This window comes from Pipistrellus kuhlii, unplaced genomic scaffold, assembly GCF_014108245.1.
Source record: "Pipistrellus kuhlii isolate mPipKuh1 unplaced genomic scaffold, mPipKuh1.p scaffold_m20_p_16, whole genome shotgun sequence".
In the NCBI taxonomy this organism is placed as follows: domain Eukaryota; kingdom Metazoa; phylum Chordata; class Mammalia; order Chiroptera; family Vespertilionidae; genus Pipistrellus; species Pipistrellus kuhlii.
The window spans coordinates 4,124,774-4,147,746 of NW_023425471.1; the positions used below are offsets into that span (position 1 = coordinate 4,124,774).

A 22,973-nucleotide genomic window follows, 5' to 3' on the forward strand; every position below is an offset into this window, starting at 1 on the left:
TTATTCATAGGAAAATTATCCACCCTGTAGACATTTCCACACTCTGTATTTGGCTGGTTGTCTATTCTTCCATCTCCTGTAATTCCTATAAACTGGTAGGCTTGATTAGAATCAGATTCCATTTTTGGCAAGAATACTTCATAGTGATGCTGTGTACTTCCTACTGCATCCTATTAGGAGATCGCCGATGTCTAGTGCTGCTGTTTTTGTGATGTTTGCTTGATCAGTGTATTCACGTAGTATGAGGCTGACTAATCCATTATGAGGAGGATCCTCAGCAGCCTTTCAAATAATGGCTTTTAGTTAAGTATTGATCCTTGCCTACATCCAGCAGAATGTTGGTAAATGTTTAACAACTGGCCATTTGCCAATTTTTATGGTATAAACACTCCTGTCACGGCCAATTTCACTCTTACTGATGTGTCGTTGAATGTGGGGTTGGAACAGATGTGCACAGTTGGCTCCCACAAGCTGGTTTGAATTGTTTCCAGCAAACCACAGCTTAGATCCATTACTTCATTGGTAGTTGCAAAATGGTGATACTCTATTTTATTACCTTTACCTTTATTAATTTGGACCATGGTTTCTTTAACCATTTTTCTTATTGTTGGACATTTCACTTATGACTATTATAAAACTTGTGAGCTGAAGAATACCATGAAATAATATAATTCTCAATACATCACCACATTCATTATATGCATTTGAGTTTATAGAATCATATGAAAACTGGAATAGACTTCAGTAATGATGACCAGAAAAAATGTCTTATCCATTTAACCAATATTTACTGAGTATGTACTGTGTGCTTGCTGCTGTGGAGAATTCTAAGAGGAATATGGATATGACCCCACATTCTGCCAATCAGTATTACAGTTAACTTGTGAGAAGAGTGCTGAAGTCCGGGTGGTTTCTAGCTCGGACGAGCTGTGGATGTGTTGGTGGGGAGGGTACACAAGCTGTTGAGTTCAGCTTTGAAGGATGAATATGATTTTTGGAGTCAGATTTTGCTGATTCTTCTTTAATATCTGCCTTGGTTCACTTCTTATTGCCAGCTGTCTGGGAGGCTACTATAGTAATTTTTAATCTGGCTTGCTTGCGTTGTTCTTTCCTTCATTGAGTAATAGGATTAATTTTCTTAAGCACAACAATGATGTCACCTCTACTCAAAACCCTTCCTTTATGTGAATACCAAATAACTTTGTCTTGAAAACTGGACCTGAAGCCACGAGAATACATGAATTCAGTAAGGGACATGGTATCATGGTCAGGCGTGCCCATGGAGGAGTATATTTCAAGAATAAGTGGAGACCAGAAGTCTACAAATCTAACAAGTTTGCTGACTGGGCAAAAAGAATGGAGAGCAGGGGAGGAGTTTATAAACTGTGTCCTTAGGAAGTCTTAGAACAGTTTTTTTTTTGCAGTGATAGGGTTAATCCAGGTTGTAAAAGGTTGTGGAGTGATTGAGAAACTGATGGGGTATAGTTGTCATCACAAACTCATTTTGAAATGCTTAAGGCTTAGAAGTTTGTCTGACTATATGTCACAATTAAAAAATTTATGATAGAAAAGAGACAGTTTCAAGATAGTAGAATTTTTTTCCAGGTTGCCTGCCTTCCTTCCCTTCAAAGCACTTGAACACACACACACACACACACACACACACACACACACACACAGCTAGTGATTTTAACCAAATTAAAGAGTTTAATAATAAAATTGATCAGGAGAAATGCATTGATGTAAATGTAATATGAGAAATGAAAGTTGACTTTCATAAGATTAAATCTCATGTATTTTTTTGATGCTCAACTCTGCATATCTCTCCATCTGGGATCTAGTAAACCCTTATCACATATCCCACAGTGCATGATGAAGGAGCTATTGGTAAACACTGGCAAATAAATTAAAGAATCATAGAGTGTCAATGTTGAAAGAGAATTTAAATATCTTGGTCAATTCTCACATATTACAGGCAAGGAGATTGAGATCCAGTGAAATGTAACTTGCTTTGTTCTTCAGAATTCTGTGAAGATGGGAAATCTTTGTTCAAATCTTTATTGCAGCAGATTCGGTATCAGAGAAAGCAATCTGTATTAATTTAATTTGAGGGGCACACCTTATTTTTTCTATAGGTAATAACACTAATATATAAACTTAAAAGCTATATTAAAGAATAAATATGGTGTCCTCTTTATGCAAGAAATTAATATTGTTTTCCTGTGTTCTCTACCACGTGATTTACAATGTTGGGCTGATTTCCCTGAGATACTTTAGGGAGACAGGAAAGAAAGTCTTGTCTTCATAAATACTTATAAATCTTAGGAATATGTCTATTTTTTACTTAATGATAAGAATTATTATAAAATTTATATAGAATACATATTATATATAAAAGGAATAGTATATTGAATCCCTGGCTTCAACAATGATCAGTTATGGCCCATCTTGTTTATTAATCTCTATTCTCACTCCCATAAAATTAATTACATTTTGTTCTCCCCTTAGCTTTTAAAAAAGTATATTTTTATTGATTTTAGAGAGGAAGGGAGAGGGAAATAGAGATATAAACATCAATGATGAGAGAGAAACCCCCCCACCCCCCCACCCCCGCCACACACACTGGGGATGGAGCCCGTGACCTGGGCATGTGCCCTGACTGGGAATCATACTATGATCTTGTTCATAGGTCAGTGCTCAACCACTGAGCCATGCTGGCCGGGCTCTGCCCTTAGCTTAAAAAAAAAAATAGAGATATAATTTGCAGACCATAAAGTTCATCCATTTTAAGTGTACAATTTAGTGATTTTTAGTAAATTTATCAAATTGTGCTACTGTCACCATAATCCAGTTTTAGAACATATTCAGCGCCCCAGTAATAGCCTTATGTCTGTTAACAGTTAATCCCATTCTATTGAATAGCACCAGGTAACCTCTAACTACTTTCTGTTTCTATGGCTTTGCCTTTTATGGACATTTTATATACACAGAATCATACAATTTGGGGCCTTTTGTGTCTGGCTTCCTTTATTTTGTATAATGGTTTTGAGGTTCATCCATGTTATAGCATGTATCCGTATTTTAATTTCTTTTTATTGCGGAATAACATTTATTGTATGGCTGTGCTACATTTTGTTCATTCATTTTTCAGTTTGATGGACATTGGAGTTGTTTCTACTTTTTGCCCATTATCAATAATGCTGCCATGAACATTTGAATACAAGTTTTGGTATACACATGTTTTAATTTCTCTTGGGTATACATGAAATGTAGGAGTACATTTCCTGGGTGTATGGTAAATGTTTGTTTAATCTTTTAAGAAACTACCAAACTTTTCCAAAGTCTCTCTACCATTTTACATTCCTACCAGCAATCTATGATGATTGCTTCTTCTTTTTTTTTAATTTAAATTAATGTTCTTTACATCTTCACCAATACCAATTATCTTTTGTATTATAGCCATCCTAGTAGGTATGAAGTGGTATTTTAATGTGGTTTTGATTTACATTTCCCCGATGGCTAATGATGTTGAGCATCTTCTCATGTGCTTATTAGTGATTCTTATAGCTTCTTTGGTGAAATATCTATTCAAATCATATGCCCACTTTTAATATTTAATATATTTTGGAATTTGTATATTTTGGTTATAAGTCCTACACTAGATATGTGATTTGCAAATACATTTTTCCAGCCTGTGACTTGTCTTTTCATTTTCTTAATGGTGTCTTTTGAAGCACAAACATATGAATTCTGATGAGTGCAATTTTTCAGTTTTTTTTCCTGTTTGGATCATGCTTTTGGCATTATATCCAAGCAATTTTTGCCTAACCCAAAGGTCGTGAAGACCTTCTCCTATTTTCTTCTAAAAGTATTATAATTTTACTCTTATATTCATGTCTCTAATCCATTTGATTTAATTCTTATATATAGTATGAGTTGAGTCTAAATTCATCTCTTGTATGTGGACATCCAGTTGTCTTAGCACTACTTGCTAAAAAATACTCTCCTTTCCATACTGAATTGCATTGACACCTTTGTTGAACATCATTTGACTGTGAATAAAGGGTTTATTTCTACACTCCAGTCTATTCTGTTGAACTGTATATCCTTATGCCAGTACTACAGTGAATGTTTTTTAAAGCAGGGGAGTAAATATATAGTCTAGTCGATATGCAATCACATGATTCAGAAGGCCAAATATGTGCTACACTGGCACATTTTTAGATAGTGACTAGTGTCTTATTTATCTGAGTTTGTGGTGCAAGCATAATCAGATGCATTTTTTTTTTTTTTAGTTCCTTAAAGTTTTGGTACTTTCTTGCTTTGCAGTCTTCTGACATGCTTATTCCCTGGATGTAGAATAACTCCTGTCTACCTGCTTACCCCATCTCAGTTTCCTTTTTTGCTTTTTACTACCACCCATCTCATAGGTTAAAAATGTTATATTGATTGCTGCCTGATCATAGTAGCCTTGTGACACTGGTGATGTCATTTTACTTCCCCAGTCTCTCATTTGCAAAGTGAGAGAATTGAATTTGATATTATTACTTTTCCAGCCTCAGTCATTGATATTTTCCATGTTGAACATTTCCAAGACATGTGTAAGTTCATCTGTTTCTACTGGTGAAAAAAACTGTTCTTTTAACAGAATTGAATGAGCTTGTATTTTGGGGATAGGTTGCGTATCACCAGAGGATTGGGGCAGGTATATATGACAGATGAAACCATCACTGTTAAACTGGGTGATCAGGGGCTCAATAGGCATAGGCTCACACATGCTTTTATGATTAGAAAGGAGAGAGAATTATTTCTGTTACAAAGAAATAGCCAGTTTTATGAACTTGCCAAGAAGAGGAATAGTCCTTACTGATGAAACCCTTGAAGCTTTGCATATGGCTAACTCTCTATTTGATTGATACTTAAAAGTGCAGGTCCCACTGGCAGGCTCCTTCCAACATTTTCCATCCTTTAAGTGGTCCCCCCCCCCACCTTTTGGCATTTGAATGCTTTTATTTTCTTCATAAAATATTCCGAGTTTTGGGGAATAGAGGCTCTTTTCCACAGCTGAAGTTATTCCAAGTTTCATTCCCCTGAAGAATCGGCTTTCTTTCCTTGAAGCTTTCAGTTGCCACATCTGCTGCTTTATTTCCACTCAGTAAGTTAGAACATGTTTTCATTTAGTCATTGATTTCGGGCTTTGTAAAAATCTCTGAAGGAAATTAGTAAATAGACAGTAATATCTATGAATAATATTTTGCCTGGAAATTTCTAAGTATAATGAAGTAAGAGGATAAAAATCTCTTGAGGTCAGAATTTTGAATGAAGATATCAAGAAATTGAGATTTAGCAGATCAGTTTTAGAAAATACACATCTTCTAATGGTGTTTTAATAAACACTGGAAATCATTACTGGGTTTTCTACATTTAGGAATAAATGGCAGTTTCTTTCATGAACTTTTTAATCTTTTTTTTTTTTTCTTCGGGACTTGGGTATGTATTATTTTTTCCATGGTTGCACTTATAAAATTGTGGATTTGACAACGCCTTGCTGGTATTTGGTGTCCCATCTTATTAACTATAAGACATTATGAATAGACCTGAAATTGCTTCATGAGTATGGTGGCTTTAATGTTTGCAGAAAAATGTCTTCTCTCTTTCTTCTGTGACCTTCTGGGAAATCAGTTACATTGTCATCTTTTGCATGTGTATACTGGATTATTCAGCCAAAGTATTTTTTTCAATTTCATTTTTCATGAAGGTGTACCCTTCCTTCCTTCCTTCCTTCCTTCCTTCCTTCCTTCCTTCCTTCCTTCCTTCCTTCCTTCCTTCCTTCCTCCCTCCCTCCCTCCCTCCCTCCCTCCCTCCCTCCCTCCCTCCTTTCAGAAAACATTGACTATAGCATGCTGGATAAAATTTTTGAATACATCCCTGGCCAGGCGGCTTAGTTGTTGGAACGTTGTCCCATGTACCAAAAGGTGGCAGATTTGATCCCCAGTCAGGGCACATACCTGGGTTGTGGGTTCAATTCCCAGTAGGGTCATGTACAGTGGGTAACTGATTGATGTTTCTCCCTCATATAGATGTCTCTCTTTCTCCCTCCCCCTCTCTAAAAAAAATCAATAAAAACATATTCTCCAGTGAGGATTAAATAACTTCTTGAATCTAATTTAAGGTCATGAATGAGCTAAAAATATTATAAGAGGAGATTTTTTTTTACTGAATTCAATACTCATTATTCACTCACTGTGTGAGTACTTATTAAACACAAGGCAGTGTGTTTTCGTGCTATGGGAAACAAAAAGATGAAGTGGATAAAAATTGGTAGAATAAAGCTAGATTAATATCTCCTACCACTAAAGGAAATGAACACAGAATACAAACACACGGATGAAATTTGTCAGCAGCATCCAACCAAGGAAAGATGCCTGAGCTGATGGCATTTTTACTTTGGGAACAGTGGTAACTAAGGGAAAACCTGAGATTTGGGGCATGCTCTCAACTGCCTGTCTCCCTCCAGAAGCCATATATGTGAAACTCAAGATATCTTACTGATACTCCAAATCGGGAGTGAAGTGGAGTGAGTAGGTACTCTCAATTTTCCCTTCTCTTGACTGAGAGTCAGTGTACATAACTTCCAGAAAGAGAGGGGGAAAGCTGGAAAAGTGATATGCTGGAAGGGAAGGCCCGGGGCTCCATCCTGAACAGCAGGGACAAACTGAAGTCTGAGAAGTACTCTAAGGCCATTGGTATACCTCAAAATTTGGGAGAATACACTCTGCTATCAAATATTTTATGTTGATTGTTCTGATATTTCAAGATAACATATTTGTATAACCTCTTGTTGACATTTCATTGTTAGTCATCACTATTGTCTTTTCTCCCCTAGCACCTTTCCCCTCTTCCCACTCTCCCAGTATAGTTATATAATTTTGATTAGATTAACATTTACTGTTTATATTATTATGGCTATGTAAGCCATTTGCTAAATTGTTTACTTTTCTTCCTTGCACAGATTTTTGTATGCCTAGGCATGAATAATCAGCTTGTTTTCTTTTCAATGTACTTGCCCCCGAATCAACTGTAGACTCAGTGTTCCAAAGTTCTTCTTATGAAATTTTGACACATCAGGTATTAGTTTCACCTTTTTGAGAAAATCTAAAGCAATTGTCTTCTATGCATGTTGTATAGTGTTTTTTTTTTGTTTTGTTTTTTGTTTTTGTTTTATCATGGTATCTCTGTACACTGTCCAAGGATTCCCTTCTCCTTTCTCCTATGTTGGATCTGCTTTATCCTGTATCCATGTCATGTTCTTTCTTGATTTATTCTCTTGTTTTGTTAGAGAATATCCTTGAGTAGCTTTCTTGGAAAGGGGGCATGGAACTCAATTTGAGACCTTGAAAGTCTAAAAATATATTTAATTGAGCCATCATGAAGGCTGCTAGTTTGGGCATACAATTATTGTGGAAATTAGTTTTCTTCAGAATTTTAATGGCATTATTCCAATGAATTCTAGCTTCCAGTAGTATATTAAGAAGTCTAAAACCATATGGACTCCTGATCATTTGTATGAGGCTTGCCCTCCTTTACCGCCCTCTGCTGGAGACTTGTGAAATCTTCTAACTCCAGTATTTTAAAATTTCATGTTGATGGATCTGTTTTTGTTTTGTTTTGTTTGTTTTTCCTCATTGTCTTAGGGCTTTTTTATTTTAGAAACTCATATTATTCATTTCTGGGAAAATTTCTTGAACTGTTTAGTTGATTTCTTTATGCTATTTGCTCTATTTCTCTTTGTGGAACTTTTATTTGGATATACTATACTTTCTATAAGATTTCCTCAGATGATCTTTAAACATTCTATTAAGCTTTTATTTTTGAATGTTAAAAGATATTTAATAAAAAAATTGATTATTTTTGGCCAAAGGATTAAGACTATAGTTAGGCTGGCTTTTAAGATCACTAACATCTTGCCCTAGCCATTTTGGCTCAATGAATAGTGTCAGCCTGTGGACTTAAGGAACATGGGTTCGATTACAGTCATGGGCACATGCCTGGGTTGCAGGCTCGATCCCTAGTATGGGGCGTGCAAGAGGCAGTTAATAAATGATTCTCTCTCATCATTGATGTTTCTATCTCTCCCTCTCCCTTCCTCTCTGAAATGACAAAAATATTTTTTAAAAATTCCTAAGATCTTGATATTTTATAACTGTGCCTATACTTAGAATGTGGTTTAACTTGTCCCATAAACCTTCAGTTCTCTTTATACCTATCATCTCCTAAAGAAAATGTGTGGACTCTACTCATTGTACTGCCTCAGAAGTGATCACATCTGTTCATTTTGTGCATCCCAATGCCTGTCACACACTGTTTTACGATTGATTGCACCTACCAAGGGCAAGGTGATAGGAAAAAAAGATACAGACAACTCAGAAACATTCTTTGCATCAAGGATCAAATAAATTTCAAATAGACATATAAAGAACCTTTCTATTAAGATTTCTCTTTCTGCTGTTATGTTTTTAATTTCCAAATGCTCTATCTTTACAAATAGCATTTATCTCTCATTGAGACTTTCCCTGATGACTCTATTTAAAATTGCATTCCTAAATCTGACCCCATAATTTGTAGAATATACCTTTCATGAGGGTAGAGGTTTTTTCCTATTTTTCCCCCCACTAGTATTTTACCAGAATCTCAAAGTGTCTACCACATAGTAAATGTTCAAATCTTTCTGGAATAAGCTGGATTATCTTTCTGATGGTATTAAAAATATACATTTAAAAATTTCTTCTAGTATAGATCTAATCTTTTGTGTATGTGTGTGTGTATGTGTGTGTGTGTGTGTGTGTGTGTGTGTGTGTGTGTGTGTGTGTTACCTTTTTGTATTTTTACTAGAGGCGCAATGTAACCTCTTGCAATCCAGGACCACTTGGGGGATATCTGACATCCCTCTTGCAATCTAGGACTGCTGGCTCCTAACCGCTTGCCTGCCTGCCTGATCACCCCTAACCACTTGCCTGCCTGCCTGACCACCTCTACCCACCTCTGCCTGCCTGTCAGATCGCCCCTTACCACTTGCCTGCCTGTCTGATTACTCCTAACCACTCACCTATCTGCCTGCTTGACTGTCCCTAACCACTCGATTGCCTGCCTGCCTGCCTGATCACCCCTAACTGCCTCTGCCTCGGCCCCCACTACCACAGCTTCATCCAGACGGATATCCGGAAGATTGTTCAGCTGTATGGTCTAATTAGCATATTATGCTTTTATTGATATAGATTGCTCTTAGATTAGAAAGTTTTCTGCAGATATCTGGTGATACTTCATAATCTGTTTGTATTTAAGAATGGGAGTTAAAAGCTGACTGGAGTAAAGGAATAAATGGATGGGACTTGCCATCTATGGGCTTCATGGTAGAATGATCTTGGTTGGTTGTGGGAAGCTGCACCGCCATGGCATACTCAGCCCCAAGGTCCCTTATGTGCTTCGCTAGCTCAGCCCGGTTCAGTGACCCTGAGTGGGGGCAGCTGAAAGGCTGAGAAAAGACAGACAAGAGAATGAAAGCTGGGTCTCGGTGGGACACTGCTTCCCTGTTGGAGAGACAGCACCACGGACTACAAGCCGTGTCTTTATTTTATAGCCGATGCCAGGAGGCAAAGTAAGGGCGTGGTCAAGTAATCAACATTCTTGTGGGTTTCAGTCCTACTCAATTACATGTACCTGAACTCTATCAAGCCCATATCAGGCACATGGGACCACGTGTTCAGACCATCGATTCAAGCTTACAACTATAGCCGTTGGCTATAACTGTGCTGGGAGGGCTCTGCCCTCCAAGCTGGGACTTGCATGTGGCCATGGGAGGACTGTGCCCTCTCGTTAGTCCAAGGCTTGAACCTGTCCAAACAGTGTAGCCACGTCCCACATTTGGCCATCTTGTATATTTCCTTATGTTTGTGTCTAGATCTTCCTTGTTGACTGGTCCAATTACTTGGAGCACATTCTTCCACTCTTTGGATATAATAGTCTGGGAGCATAGAGGAAGAGGGCGGGAAGAGACTCAGCATCCAGAGTACATATGTTACTAATCTTCCTGTTTTCAGTATGGCCCTCATGCCTTCAGCTGGCCATCTTGGCTGGAAGCAAAAGTCAGTTTAATTAAATGGCATATTTCTTAGTCTTCTTTTGTTAATAAAGGGTTGTTTTAACAAACACATTAATGCTGGTGCAAGGCTTTTCCCTTAAAATTACATATAGATTTTTTTGTTTGTGTTTTCATTTTGTTTTTAAAGTAGATGGTAATTTAAAGGTCCAGTCCCTGAGGACCTATAGACTGGGGACCCTGAGATGTATAATCCTGAGGCTTTTGTCATTCTCTGTTGCTGCATGCTTTGTTATTGAAGGCTGTTCAAGGTCTCATCAACTTTGGAGTTTTGACCAAGCTGATTATTTCATAAATTTTAATCAAAGACAGATTGAGAGAAATCATTGATGGGGCCACATGGTTGTATATTCATGCACTGGCTTAGAATGGAAATCTCTATGAAATTACTGAGCTACCTTTGTGGAAAGCCTCAAACTCTATCTTTTAGCTTGTCTGATCTAGCTAGGACAAATTAAGAATGATTTGCAAAAACTTCTATGTTCCTGGCATATTGATATGATTTATTTATAAGGTGCAGAAAATTGTCTAAATATTAGCACACATACTACATATTTGCAAATAAACTATATATAGTTATAACTACTGTATATATCGTTTATTTGCAAATATGTAATATAGAGTGTGCTGCGCTTTTCTAAGGAGTCTGTAAAGAATGTGGTTTAACTTGCCAGTGTGTAATAATAAACTTATTTTTGTGTGATTATGAGCTTTATTTATAATTCAATAGCAAATGTTTATTTTCATTAAGTTATAATTCAAATGTTTTTGGCTTAACTAAAATTTCCTCTATATCTCACACACAAAAAAATTAGACTGAAAGTTTCTTTCCAAAGATCCCCTGCAAATGGGACCAGATTCTTTTAGAACAGATTTAATTATCTATCATAATAAGGATTAGGGAGCAAAAAGGAAATTGTTATCTTTGAAGAACTCCTAAATATCATTTTAGTCCATCACTTCAGCTTCCCCTACTGCTACCAGACCCACTCACTCACAGGGCACTATTGTTATTTTGGGATCCTGGCTCTCTTAGTTTCTTCAGCCTACTTACTGAGCCAACCAACAGTGTAATAGCCCAAAGCTAGGGAGAACAAAGGATCTAGATTATTTGAAACAAAAAAAAATTAACAGCAGAATAACGACTGTCTTTCCTGTGCTGGGTTCCATTAAAAAATTTTTTTTTTCAAAGAATATTTTTCTTACCATTTTACACTTTCTTAATCACAACAGCCTATATAAATACTTGTATATTGGGTGGGATAAAAACGAAAAAAGGGATTAGAAAAGGCATGTATTCTTTTTAAAAAAAATTAAGCCTTTAGATGGACTTTAACAACTTAAATATGTTAAATACTATTCCTGCCTTAGCCTGTATGCTTAGTGTTTAGAGCATTAGCCCACAGATTGAAGGGTTTCAGGTTTGATTCTGGTCAAGGGCAAGTACCTTAGTTGCAGGCTCAATTCCTTAGCCCCAGTTGGGGTACCGATGGAATCAGCCTATTAATGTGTATCTCTCACATCAATGTAGATGTTTCTTTGTTTCTCCCCTTTCCTTACACTCTTTCTAAAAAAATATCAGTGGAAAAAATATCATTTGGTGAATGAAGATTAACAAAAAGAAAAAGTAACAAAACATGCTATTCCTAGTTGACAAGTGGAAGTTGTGTTTTATTTTGTTTTTGGTGGTCTTTAACGGTATATGTTTTTCTTTTCAGCAACTAAGTCAGGATTGTTACCTCCACCACCTGCGCTCCCTCCAAGACCTTGTCCATCACAGGTAGGAGACAGATGTTGATGTCTATAAACTGTTGGGTGGTAGAGAACAGTTATCCTACCACTGTGCTTCCTTTGTGAGGGTGGATCGCCACACAACTGGCCAGTCAGGTTCCCAAGATCTGAGAATGGTTGAATTTCTTCTTATTTTATTTTATTTTATTTTATTTTATTTTATTTTATTTTATTTTATTTTAATTAATTTCTTTATTGATTAAGGTATCACATATTTGTCCTCAACCCCTCATTCCAAACCTCCACCCCTCCTCATGCCCCCCCCCCCCCTATTGTCCTTGACTACTGGTTAGGCTCATATGTGTGCACGTAAATCTTTTGGTTGATCTCTTCTTATCTAGCTAGTCCCCTAACCTCATGTGGAAAAGAGAAAGTTTTCTCAATAAGCAATCAAGCAAATGTGTACTAGTTCAGTCTTGGCTGTAGAAGGTTGCATGTGGTTTTCATACAGACAGGGAGTAGTAAATGGGGCATCTCTCTAATTGAGGTGGGTGACATGGTTTTTCTGTATAGCGTGTGTACTCCTGGTGCCTATAGTTTCATATGTATTTTAGGAGTTGTGTTAATTCTGAATAAACTAAAAAGAAATGCTTATTAACCCAGGGTTAGTGTTGAGGTTTGGGCCCACTGTGCTTTCTTTAGGATAGTATTTTCCCTTGGAAAAATAAGCTGAAACGGCAGGAATTGGGAAAGCATGTCACCAAAAGCTCTTTCACCTATGAATTTATTCTGCCTTATTTTCATGTGCTGCTCTGGCCTTATTCATCACTATTATTTGTAGAGTTGAAAATGAGAAGCAAGCAACAAATCTGTGGAGTGTGGTAAAGGGTGCGACAGATCCTTCTTTTCATTAATTTCTGCTTATGAAACTTTCTGTCTTTAAAGACCTTCTCTGACTTTTGGCAGAAAATGTTGGGCAATTTCTCAGCAAGTACTCCCAGTTTCTAACGTGTCGCTCTGGGTAGTTCAGAGTGTACCTTTCCATATGGAGCATCTCAGGACTCGCTGAGTCACTGAAACCACTTAACATTTGCTTGTCCTTTTAGAGAATTAGATGGTTTTTGGCATCCACTCAAACTTGAGATGTAAATACCGTGAGGTATTGATTTCCTGCTTCAGTTTGAAGTGGAATAAAAGCCCTGTTCTTCCTTACCACATATAAACAAGTGAGAACCTCATTTCCAATACTCCAGCAATGGCTTTAAGAGATGTTGTTGGGTAATCTGTCAATCAGTATTTATCAAGTCTCTGCTATATATCTAATGCCAAGCTTTAGTTCTACCCTAAGCATTTTTTTCTGGTTATAATTTCTGCTCATTTAATTATTGACTCTGTATATTGAGCATTTACAATAGACCTGGCGTTAAGCAGAGTGCTTTCAATGCATTCTTTCATCTTCACAAAAATTCTATGGCATCGGTACTAATATTATCCTTTTTGTTTTTATAGATGAGGAAATTGAAGCATACAGGGATTAAGCAAGTCACCCAAGGTGACATAGCTAGTAAATAGTAGAGCCAGCCCCCAAACTGAGGCCCATCTCCTGCAGGTCCCCCCCCCCTCCTCCCCTCCTCATCATTGGAGTCTGAATGTCTCTGTATACAGGAAGACAGTGATCCATAACACTGGCAACTGAGGCTTTCACCACATCCCCCTAAGGAGGACCTAGATGAGATGAGGCTCTGGATTTGCACCAACAGCAAACCTGGACTTTGTCACAGCAAAATTAGTGGGCATTCTGCCAGCTGCTGCCTCCAAACTGGGGCTTGGGAGTCACCTGGATGAATGAATGGAAGGCCTGTCTGAAAGGGCTTTTGTGACCAACCTCCTTATCTTTCCCCTGCTGTGCGAGAGCCAATAGTTACTTCTCCTTGTGCTTCTGCTATCAGCAGTCCTCATCTGAGCTTCTGGAGGTGGGCTTCCTGCTTGCTTTGGGGCTTAGTGACCCAGGGTCTGACAGGAGCTGGGAATTCTCAAGTCACTGTTAATGTAGGAGACCGCTGGCTTGTCTGCTCCATTTCCCATCACAATGCAAACAGTGAGCCCAGCACTCAGCACAAATCTTCAGCTCAGCTGCCTAGCTATGGAGATCTTAGACTACAGAAACAGGTGTGTCAGAATGCAGGCAGGAAGCCCCCGCGCCCCCGCCCCCCCCCCCCCTACTCTCCATCTTTCCTTCACTGTAAGTGGGGCACGCATATTCAAAGGAGGAGGCCCTGGGTAATAAACACACGATTGTCTTTAGTCTGAATATTGGTCCAGGAAAAACTCACCTAAGCACTTGTGTGTTTCTGTGTTCCCCAAACTACCTGTGATGAAAAGGTCTCTGGGAGACATTCCCAGGGCCCTGTGGTAAGACACATTTGCAGGCTGTTGCCTCTGCGCTGGCTCTGGGAGATTCCCAGTGCATATGAGCCTGTGAAAGGCTTTGAAGTCCTACAATAAAGAAACCTGGTCAATTTTGTTAAAGCTGGCAATTTCCTAGCTTGTGTGACCATTCATCTCTTTATTTTAAAAATACTATTCATATCCGGAGGGCTTTAGTGGTTAGGAGACATTATTATACACCAGCCTTAAGGTATTGGTAAGAACCTTTCCAAACCCCTTTCATCTGTCACCTCATCTCTATATTATGTGATTAAAGCTAAATTTTTATATCTTTTGCCAATAGTTTTTTTTTTTCCTCTCTAGAAAATGAAAAAGAAAGTATACTGCACATTAGCTTGGGATTTCAAAAGTTGTTATGCTTTCAGTTTGTTGTGTTTCCTTCCTCCCTTTCCTATTCCTTCTTGCTTACTCTCTTATGAGATTGTTTTTACCACTAAACACTTTTAACTTCTTCTGTGCTATTGAATATTTTTGAATGTTCCTTGGACAATCTTCCTAACTTTGGGAAAAATATATATACAGAGTGGAGGAAAAGTAGGTTTGCAGCCGTTCACATGGAAAAAAACACAATAATTAATATGTAATAATCCTATATAATAAAAGGCTAATATGCAAATCGACTGAATGACCCAATGACTGGTGTCTGTGAAGTGCACTGACCACCAGGGGGCAGATGCTCAATGCAGGAGCTGTCCCCTGGTGGTCAGTATGCTCCCACAGGGGGAGTGCCGCTCAGCCAGAAGCCGAGCTCACAGTTGGTGAGCACAGAGGAGGTGGCAGGAGCCTCTCCCGCCTCTGAGGCAGTGCTAAGGACCCCTTGGGGGGTGTCTGACTGCCGGCTTAGGCCCGCTCCCCCTAAGCCAGCAGTTGGACATCCCCCGAGGGGTCCTGGACTGCAAGAGGGCACAGGCCAGGTTGAGGGACTCCCTCTCCCCCAGTGCATGAATGTCATGCACTGGGCCTCTAGTACACTAATAAACTGCATTTTATTAAATGCAATTGTAAACCTACTTTTCCCCCACCCTGTACTTAACTACAGATATTTCTTTTATGGGGCTTAAACTGTAGTGCCTAGGGTAGAAACCAGGAAGCCTGGTATAATTAAAATCATTATATTTATTAGTAGTTCTGAGAAGAGATTGAATTATTTTTGGCATAAGATTTTCATGTTATTTTACTTGCTAAATGGTCAAAACTAGGTTGTAATAAATAAGAAAATGTTTTGTTTCCTAGAAAGAAACACTTTTACAAACTGTGTGACCCATCAGTGATGTACTTCCAGGTTTTAAGTGTATAAGAGAAAAGAGTTTGGCCCTAGCCGGTTTGGCTTAGCAGATGAGCCTCAGCCTGTGGACCTACGGGTCCAGGTTCAATTCTGGTCAAGGGAACGTACCTCAGTTGCAGGCTCCTCCCCATCCCCTGGGCCTTGGTTGTGGTGCGTGAAGGAGGCAACCAATCAATGTATTCCTCTCACATCGCTATTTTTGTCTTTCCCTCTCTCTTCCAATTTCTCTAAAATCAGTGGGAAAATATCCTCGGGTGAGGATTTAAAAAAAGAGTTTATATGTTTGCAGCTGTGTGCACAAAGGTATATTTAGATCATTCCTACATATACCAAAAGTATATCTCTACTGTTATTAAGTGAGAGAGATGAGTATAGGTTTTCAGCATAAAACACAGTTTAGCTGGCCTCTACTTACACTAAGCACCACTGTGATATGAACATCTGGATTAAGTTATACAAATGGGGCCCTGGAGTTAGGAAAAGGAATACATTCAGAGAAACAGATCTTTTTATTTTTCATACTGTAGGTAAGATCAAAAAGGACACAGTGACTGTGTGAAGAATCAAATGGTTGGTGTCCCACATTTTCCTGTGGACAGGCTAGAGACCAGGGCATGGTATTTTGACTCAGCTCAGAAGAGGTGACACATTCTGTTTTTGTTTGTTTAAAGAGACTGATTCATAGCATAAATGACTAAAAGGTGATTAAAGTTAACTGCTTCATAGGGAGCAGTGTTAAAATGAGAGTTAGTTAAGCTTATTAGCTCACTGTGTGCATATAAACTAAATGAAATGCCATCTACAGAGCTGGTGCTTGTCCTGTAGATCAGTTCTCTGCTAAGGGCCTAGTTAGTACTTGAGGAGCTAAATCCCTTTAATAGTGTTGATCTCATGCCAAATTTCTTATGGCAATTGTAATAGAGCTGCAGCTTCAAAGTAATTATCTTTACTAAAGAAAATATTTTTTTTATACGAAGCATAATCTGTTCAATTTTATATTAGCACCACATTTGATTAATCTGGGCTTCCTGTAGGCTAATGTGCTCAGAATTTTCCTATTTGTATCACTAATGTCTCACCTTATAATGGCAGGTGCTCCTCACCAGCAGTCTGATGAGTACTAAAGTAGCACTATAAGAAGAAAGCATTATGAATGCTTTATCAATACTTTGAAGCTTAGAGAGACAGAGAGGTTTTCATGGAAGGGCTGAGGTGATGAATGAAATGAGTCTTATTTTTTAAAAAAATTTTTGTTAATCCTCACTCAGGGCTATTTTTTCCATTTATTTTTAGAGAGAGAGTTGAAGGAAGAGGAGAGAAGAGAGAGAGAGAGAGAGAGAGAGAGAGAGAGAGAGAGAGAGAGAGAGAGAGAGAGAGAGAGAGAGAGAAGAGAGAAAGAGAAGAGAGAAGAGAGAAGAGAGAAGAGAGAAGAGAGAAGAGAGAAGAGAGAAGAGAGAAGAGAGAAGAGAGAAACATTGAACTGAGAGATACATTGATTAGTTGCCTCCCGAATGCATCCCAAGTGAGGCCCAGGATTGAATCTGCAACCCAAGTACATGCTGTTGACTGAGGATCAAATCTGAAACCCTTCAGTGCTGGGGCTAATGCTCTAACCAATGAGCAGCACCAGTCAGGGCTAAAATGAGCTTTACAGAAACAAGATAACTTTTCTTTTCAGATGACTGAGGCATTCAGTGATTTACTGTAGAGAAAAAGAAAATGCAAAGGAACAGTCATGCAAAGAGGTCCCCATGTATTCCAGGACCTGCCTGGAGTTTGGAAAGAACAAGATTTGGGGGGAGAGAGATCTAGTGTTCGGAGATGGCAGTGAAAAAAGCAAGTGGCCCACTACTCCAGTCCCGTTGCTGCCAGAGCAGTAGGAGAGGAAGGACCTCCTGACAAGAGAGCTTTGTCTGAGAGCAGCCCCTTAAGACAGAGTGCAGGGTGTTACTTAACTTAGCCCAGCGGTGCTCATCGTTGTGCACCCTGGAGTCATCTGGGGGAAATGAACCTACTGAGGTCTGGGTCTCATACCCAGACATTTTGGTGTGGGGTGAAGCTTGGGAGCTGGGAGTTTTAAGAAGCTCCCAGGTGATTCTGAAATGCAGCCAAGAATTAGAAGCAATGATTTAAGGCAAGAGGAAGGAAGGAAGGATTATTCAGTGAAGATGTTGAAAATGTAGGAGATTTGTTGATGTTGTGCCATGAGTTCTTCAAGGGCACAGTGGAAGGCTTTCTTGAGTTGGGTAAGGTGGGATGTGGGAGGTCAGATTAGGACTGCACTCAGATCCCATGGGGACAAGAACCCAGATCACGCCAGTGGCCTTGGACTTGGGCTTCTTGTGATGAAATGATGCCCACAGGGTAAGAGAACACTATGGGGAGGTTTTGCTGGAAGGACTAGTCACTGTGTGCCCAGGTCCTGTGTATACTGTTGTGATGGACTAGCCATGAACACAGATGGCTAATTTCTCATGTGACTTTGTCATTTGCCTAGAATAAGGTCCCTAAGGCAAATACTACACCCAATAGGAATATGCTGGGCATGCCGCTCTGTTTCAAAGCCAGGTTGCTAAGATACAGCTTTTTATAAAGTACTGCCTTTGTTTCATTTAGAAGGAAAGATTGAGGCTCACATAAAATGACCATTTGGAGACTCTGAGCTTCTGAAATATTTGACAGTCTGTGCTTTAAAAAGTACCCCATCCTTGTAAATTAATATTCTATTACTTTAAGTATTCTGTCCAGAAGTTATGGAAATGAGAAAATTAGACTAGATGGCTCCTTCTAATGCTTATGGTCTCTGATTCTGTGCCTTATTCTACTGTACAAGAGAATTTCGTTGCAAATATAGACGAAACATCATCATACACAATTGGAGAACAAGATGGCTTAGTCTAATTTCTCCCTCCTCCCCCCTGCTAAGTACAACTAAAAACCCTGGACATAATATAACAGAAGGAGGACTTTGAAAGATATAAAGAGGAAAGTAACTGGCTAGGGTCTTAGGACCTGAGAAATGGCATGGCAGTGAGTTCCTTGAAAAAATTTTAGTCTCCCATGTATTCTGGACTGGGTACTATAGAAACCTACAACCTGGAACCATAAACAGACATAGACCAAAAAAGCCCCAAGAAAAGTCTACTGTCTAGCCAAAGGACTGGAAAATGGATAACCACTCTGGATATAAATCTTTGGCCATACCTGCCCTAATCCAGCCAATCACCATGGATACCCTTCCCCCTGATATCAGCAGAGATCAACTGAGGAGTCTGGTATCTTGCCCCTTACTGGGTGGCAACCAGCCAGGGGTGGTGCTTTCCTACCTGGCAGAGATGGCTTCAACAGAGACCAAAGAGGGGGTCTAGTCTAACCCCAACCTTATGGCAGCAGGTGGCCTGGGAGGTATTTTACACCCCCATAGACAGTGTCACAGGAGACTGAGTCCTCTCCAGATAAGGAAAAACTCAAGGAAGTTGTCACTAATAGACCTTCCCTATAGGAAATGCCAAAGGGAGACTTCCTGACTGAAATGAAAGGATACTAGACAGTACCTTAAAGCCATATAAAGAAATGAAGAATGGTAAAGGTAGCTACATTGGTAAATATAAAAGCCAGTAGCATTGCAGTGTGGGTTTGTAACTCCTCTTTGTATTTATATATGATTTTAAAGGGAAATACTTAAAACAATAATTATGTACTTGTTAATGGGTACATGTATAAATACGCAATTTGTGATAAAATATAAGGGGACAGTGAGGCTGTAAAGGAGCAGAGTTTTTTTTGTGTATTATTGAAACTAAATTGGTATTGAGACTGGTTAGGCTCAGTGAAACTAAATTGGTATTAATTCAAATTTGATTGTTAAAAAGTTATGATGTTAACCGTAATCCCTGAGTAACCACTAAGGAAAAAAGCTAAAAAATATACAGAAAAAATGAGAAAGTAAAAAAAATGGTACACTAGAAAAGAAATCACAAAGAAGACAGTGATGGAGGAATCGATAAACAAAAACAGGTATAAGAAATAGAAAATAAATAGCAAAATGGCAGGAGTAAATTGTTCCTTAATAGTAATTATTTAAAATGGATTAAAATATCCAGTTAAAAGGCAAAAACAGAACAGATTAATAAATATCCAATGATATGCTGTCTGCTCACTTTAGATCCAATAATACAAATAGGTTGAAAGTAAAGGGTTGTAAAGAGATATTCTATATACGAAGTAACCAAAAGAGAGCTGGGGGCTTATACTAATATCAGGCAAAATAGAATTTATGACAAAAATTGTTATAAAAGACACAGAACATTATGTATTGATAAAATGGTTGATCCATTAAGAAGATAAACATAAACTTATACACACCTAACAACAGAGTATGAAAATATATGAAACAATTTCTAATGGAACTGAAGGGAGTAATAGATAGTACTACAGTAATAGAGACTTCAATAGCTCATTTTCAATAAAGGCTAGAACAACTAGACAGAAGATCAATAAGGAAAAAGAGGACTTGAACAAAACTATAAGTCAACTAGACCTAATATCTATAGAACACTCCACCCAAGAACAGCAGAATATACATTTTTCTCAAGTGCACATGAAATATTCTTGAGGATAGTCTATATGTTAGGCCACAAAGCAAGTCTCAATAAATTTAAAAAGATTGAAATCATACAAATTATCTTGTCTGACTGCAATGAAATAAAATCAGAAATCAATAGCAAAAGTAAAATCAGAAGATTCACTGATATGTGGAAATTAGACAACATATTATTTAAAAGCAATGGGTCAAAGAAAAAATTACAAGTGAAATAGAAAATACCTTGAGAAGAATGAAAACAAAACATAATGAAACATACAGAATGCTGTGATAGCAGTACTCAAGAAAATTTATAGCTGTAAACATTAAGAACAGATCTAGTACCTTGAAGGCATTATGCTAAATTTAAAAAGCCAGTCAGAGAAAGACATATACTGTCTGAATTATATTATTTTTATTTTTTTCTCTTTGTATGACTTCTTTTATACTATGTGGAATCTAAAAAACAAACAAACAAACACAAAAAAATCAAACTCATGAAAAATAACCACATTGTGGTTAACCAGAGGCAGGGGGCAGAGAGTAGAGGAATTGAATGAAGATGGTCAAAATGTATAAACTTCCAGTAATAAGTACTTGGTATGTAATGTACAGCATGATGACTGTAGGTAATACTGCTATATGATATGTTTGAAAGTTGCTGGACGAGTAGATTCTTCCTAAAATTCTCATCAAAAGGAAAAATATTGTAACTACTAGTATATTAATAGATTGGATGTTAACTAAACATTGTGATGATCATTTGCAATATATGTATGTCATCATTATGCAGTACACCTTTTGCTTATACAAAAATATATGTCAGTTATCCTATATAATAAAAACCTAATATGCTAAGTGTCTGGTCAGCCATTCAACCAATCAAAGTGCAATATGCTAACAATATGCAAAGGCCACTCAACTGCTTGTTGTGACATGCACTGACCACCAGGGAGCAGAGAGCCAACCAGTGGGCCAGTTGCTATGACATGAACTGACCACCAGGGGGCAGACTCTCTGACTGGTAGATTAGCCTGCTGCTGGGGTCTGGCCAATCAGGACTGAGTGAGTCAGGCCGAACATGTCCTGGAGCTCTCCTATGGTCCCTCTTAGGCTGGCCAACCTCCCACATCCCACCCCGGCCCCACATAGGAGCTTCCCCCTAGTGGTCAGTGTGCTCCCACAGGGGGAGTGCTGCTTAGCCAGAAGTCAGGCTCACGGCTGGTGAGCACGGTGAGCACAGTGGCAGTGGCGGGAGCCTCTCCTGCCTTGGCTGCAGGTGGCAGCAAGGAGTGAGGGTCCTAGACTTCGAGAGCCCTGGACTGTGAGAGGGATGTCTGACTGTTGGCCCGGAGATTGGGCCTAAGAGTGCAGGCTGGACTGAGGGACCCTCCCCCAGTGCATGATTTTCATGCACCGGACCTCTAGTATCTTAATAAAACTGGGGGGGAAAAGAAGGGAACCAAAGCAAATAAGTTAACTTTACATTGTAAGAACTAGTAAAAGAAGAGCCTGCTAAATCCAAAGCTAGGTGAAAGAAGGAAATAAAGAGAAGAGTAAAGGTGAATGAAATAGAGAATAGAAAAAACAATGGAGAAATAAATCATTGAAACCAAATGTTTCTTTTTTTAAAAAAATCAATAAAATTGACAAACCTTTTGTTAGACTGATCAAGAATGAATTTAAGCTTGTGTTGTCCTCTGGTCAAAATACAAGGCTATCTTTTAAATTAAAATCAGGTTTTTATAAATTTATCTTTCATTGTGGATAACATTGTTTTTTATATATCAAAGTTGAATACTCCAGTAAAGTGGTTCCGTTTTAAGGTATTTTTTCCTGTACTGACTTTGATGCTACATGTTGCTGTATGTTCGCTAGTTGTAGAATTAGTTCATAGATTACTCAAAAAGCTAATCATAGCTTCAGGTTGGTGTAGCATGAAGAAACAATTGTGGTTTAGACCAACATCTGTTGATTAAATCTCCAGAGTTCTGCAAGTCCTCTTACAAGGATTTATTAAAGGAATTTGAAAACTACTATTCTCAAACAGTTGGCACCGAATGAGAAATTCAACAGGCAAAGGAAACGGCTGTAATGATAAGTTCAAGGAGAAGCGAGAGTGAGAAATAGTGATGAAATACTGGCATTGGAATAGAGGAGAAAAGATTAAGTATAAACCTCTCTCTTTTTTAAAAGGAGCACTTAAAGTTTGCCAACTATCAACAAATGCCATTAGAATTTATCCCAAGAACTAATTCAAAAGAAATGAAGATTCTATGATGACATTTCTTTTAGTAGTATTGATAAAAAAATAAATAAAAAAACCCCAGTACAATATAAATGTCTAAGAAGGAGGCTCTGGTAAAGGCTTTATACCCACCTAATAGAATATTAGACATCCATTAAAATGATTACATGGAAGGAATTAGAAAAAAAGGGGTAACAGTACAATACAGAAATGTTTCTTGATTGTACTGCATAAATGTGCATAGTAAACCTTTTTTAAAAAAATATATTTTATTGATTTTTTACAGAGAGGAAGAGGGATAGAGAGCTAGAAATGTCAATGAGAGAGAAACATCGACCAGCTGCCTTCTGCACACCCCCTGCCGGGGATGTGCCTGCAACCAATGTACATGCCCTTGACCGGAATCGAACCTGGGACCTTTCAGTCCACAGACTGATGCTCTATCCACTGAGCCAAACCAGTTTCGGCAACATAGTAAACCTTGACACTAAGGTTTTATGCTCTCTGAGGGTGATCTTGAAGG

At 38.3% G+C, this 22,973-nt stretch overlaps 1 protein-coding gene across 3 annotated transcripts in view; it reads left to right on the forward strand.

Annotated features, from left to right (window-relative positions):
• The window catches only part of REPS2 (RALBP1 associated Eps domain containing 2), a 173,334-nt gene that overhangs the window by 120,683 nt on the left and 29,678 nt on the right, over positions 1-22,973 (forward strand). For all 3 annotated transcript variants that reach the window (XM_036439750.2, XM_036439751.2, XM_036439752.2), the window contains one exon: positions 11,875-11,936. In XM_036439750.2, the coding sequence (XP_036295643.1) occupies positions 11,875-11,936 (62 nt within the window). The remainder of the gene's footprint in view (positions 1-11,874; positions 11,937-22,973) is intronic.